The sequence below is a fragment of the Rhincodon typus genome, chromosome 38, assembly GCF_021869965.1.
Source record: "Rhincodon typus isolate 14 chromosome 38, sRhiTyp1.1, whole genome shotgun sequence".
In the NCBI taxonomy this organism is placed as follows: Eukaryota; Metazoa; Chordata; class Chondrichthyes; order Orectolobiformes; family Rhincodontidae; genus Rhincodon; species Rhincodon typus.
In genome coordinates, this window is record NC_063369.1 from 14,495,832 (window position 1) to 14,497,374 (window position 1,543).

At 48.9% G+C, this 1,543-nt stretch overlaps 1 protein-coding gene across 1 annotated transcript; it reads left to right on the forward strand.

Moving 5' to 3' along the window:
- Positions 1 to 6: 6 nt before the first annotated feature.
- On the forward strand, positions 7 to 1,052 carry LOC125487257 (zona pellucida sperm-binding protein 3-like). The gene is made up of 6 exons (XM_048618024.1): positions 7 to 12; positions 96 to 222; positions 303 to 391; positions 494 to 615; positions 692 to 826; positions 903 to 1,052. The coding sequence occupies exons 2-6, from the start codon at positions 103 to 105 to the stop codon at positions 1,025 to 1,027; spliced, it is 591 nt and encodes a 196-aa protein (XP_048473981.1). The 5' UTR covers positions 7 to 12; positions 96 to 102; the 3' UTR covers positions 1,028 to 1,052.
- The last annotated feature ends 491 nt before the right edge of the window (positions 1,053 to 1,543 follow it).

Genomic DNA, 1,543 nt, shown 5'->3' on the forward strand with positions numbered 1-1,543 from the left:
TGACTACAATGGGTAAGGAGCTCTCTGCTTTCTCCAGCTGCTCCCATTTCAATGGCTTCACTCTATTTACTTCTTGGCCCTTTGTTCACCTGCAGTTGCCTCATGGACAGCAAAGCTGAGGACTCCTTTTCAACCTTTGTGTTGCCGAGAGACGAGCGGGAGCTGGACAAGCTCAGGTTTGACCTGGATGCCTTCCGCTTCTATGGAGATGAGCGTTCCTTGGTAAGAGGAAGCTGCTGATTAGTGACTCCCACCCAATGGGGAGAAGCCAAACACTAACTTGTGCTGAATGTGTCCCTCAGATTTTCATCACCTGTCACCTGAAAGTTGCTGCAGTGGATCAGGGAGATTCCAGGAACAAAGCTTGTACTTTCCAGAAGCTGCACAAGGTGTAAGTGTACACCCCCCATTCCACTGTCTCCCTGTCCCTCAGTGATGTTGTTGGGGAGAGTTGATTTCACTGTGTTGTTGATGGGCTGTTTCTCCTGTTCAGCTGGACCCCACTGGAGGCATCAAACAGTGACATTTGTGCCTGTTGCCATGTGGGGAACTGTGGTCGCACAAGGGAGATCCTGTTTCCCTCCAGAGGAAGGAGAGACCTTGGACCTGAAGATGGTAGGTCATTTACCCTCTAGATGTTTTGGCTACAACACCCCCTCCCTGTCCCTGACTGAAATGTTTCTTCTTGCAGAGAGTGAAGCTGGATTGAAGTGGGAGGGTGAGGCCTCTCTTGGCCCCCTGATCATTTTGGATCCTGAGCTGACCAGCCTGGCAACTGAGCCCCTGACTGATGTTGAGCAAAGGATGCAGGAGAGGTCTCCAGGCGGTGAGTTGTCTGACTGCGAGTTTCCCTCTTTGTCCCTGTTTCCCTCAGTAACCATTGGTTTCTCCTTGTTGTGTAGGTGTGCAGTCTGAGCTGGTTGTGATGGTGGCCCTGACAGTGACAGCTGTCTCCCTGATCTCTGCTTCATTGATGGCCTTGTTCCTGTACCAGCAACACAAGCAGACTCAACTATTGTTGGAATAGTCCAATAAAGCAGTGATTCCTTGTCTCTTGTTTCTGGCAGCTGGTTTGTCTATGCTTCCTCACATATAGGTTGATATTCCTGGGGTTACATTCTGAACCCTGAAGAAACCTTCCTGAATGTGTTTTTACTGAAGGTATTGTTTGGGTTTTGCTTCTTGCAGTGACTACAGGGGCTTGTAGACAACACTGAAAATGGGGAGTCCGTTTCTGATGAGATCACTTTGCACCATTTCCCTGTATAAATGAACTCTGGTATAAACTGTCCTGAGTTTGCTCCGATTACATCATGGGGGGTGGAGTTTGTGAACAAGGACACCTTGGTGTTCAGAGTGATTGAGATGTTGATCAGACTGACTCTCCATGCTGCATCCCTGCCTCTTTACCCAGCCTCTGGACATGGGTGGTATGGTGGCTCAGTGGTTAGCACTGCTGCATCACTGCACCAGGAACCTTATTTTCTCCCAGCAATTGGTAACAGACTCTGTCATTATTAGACTCTTAATTCCAGATATTCTC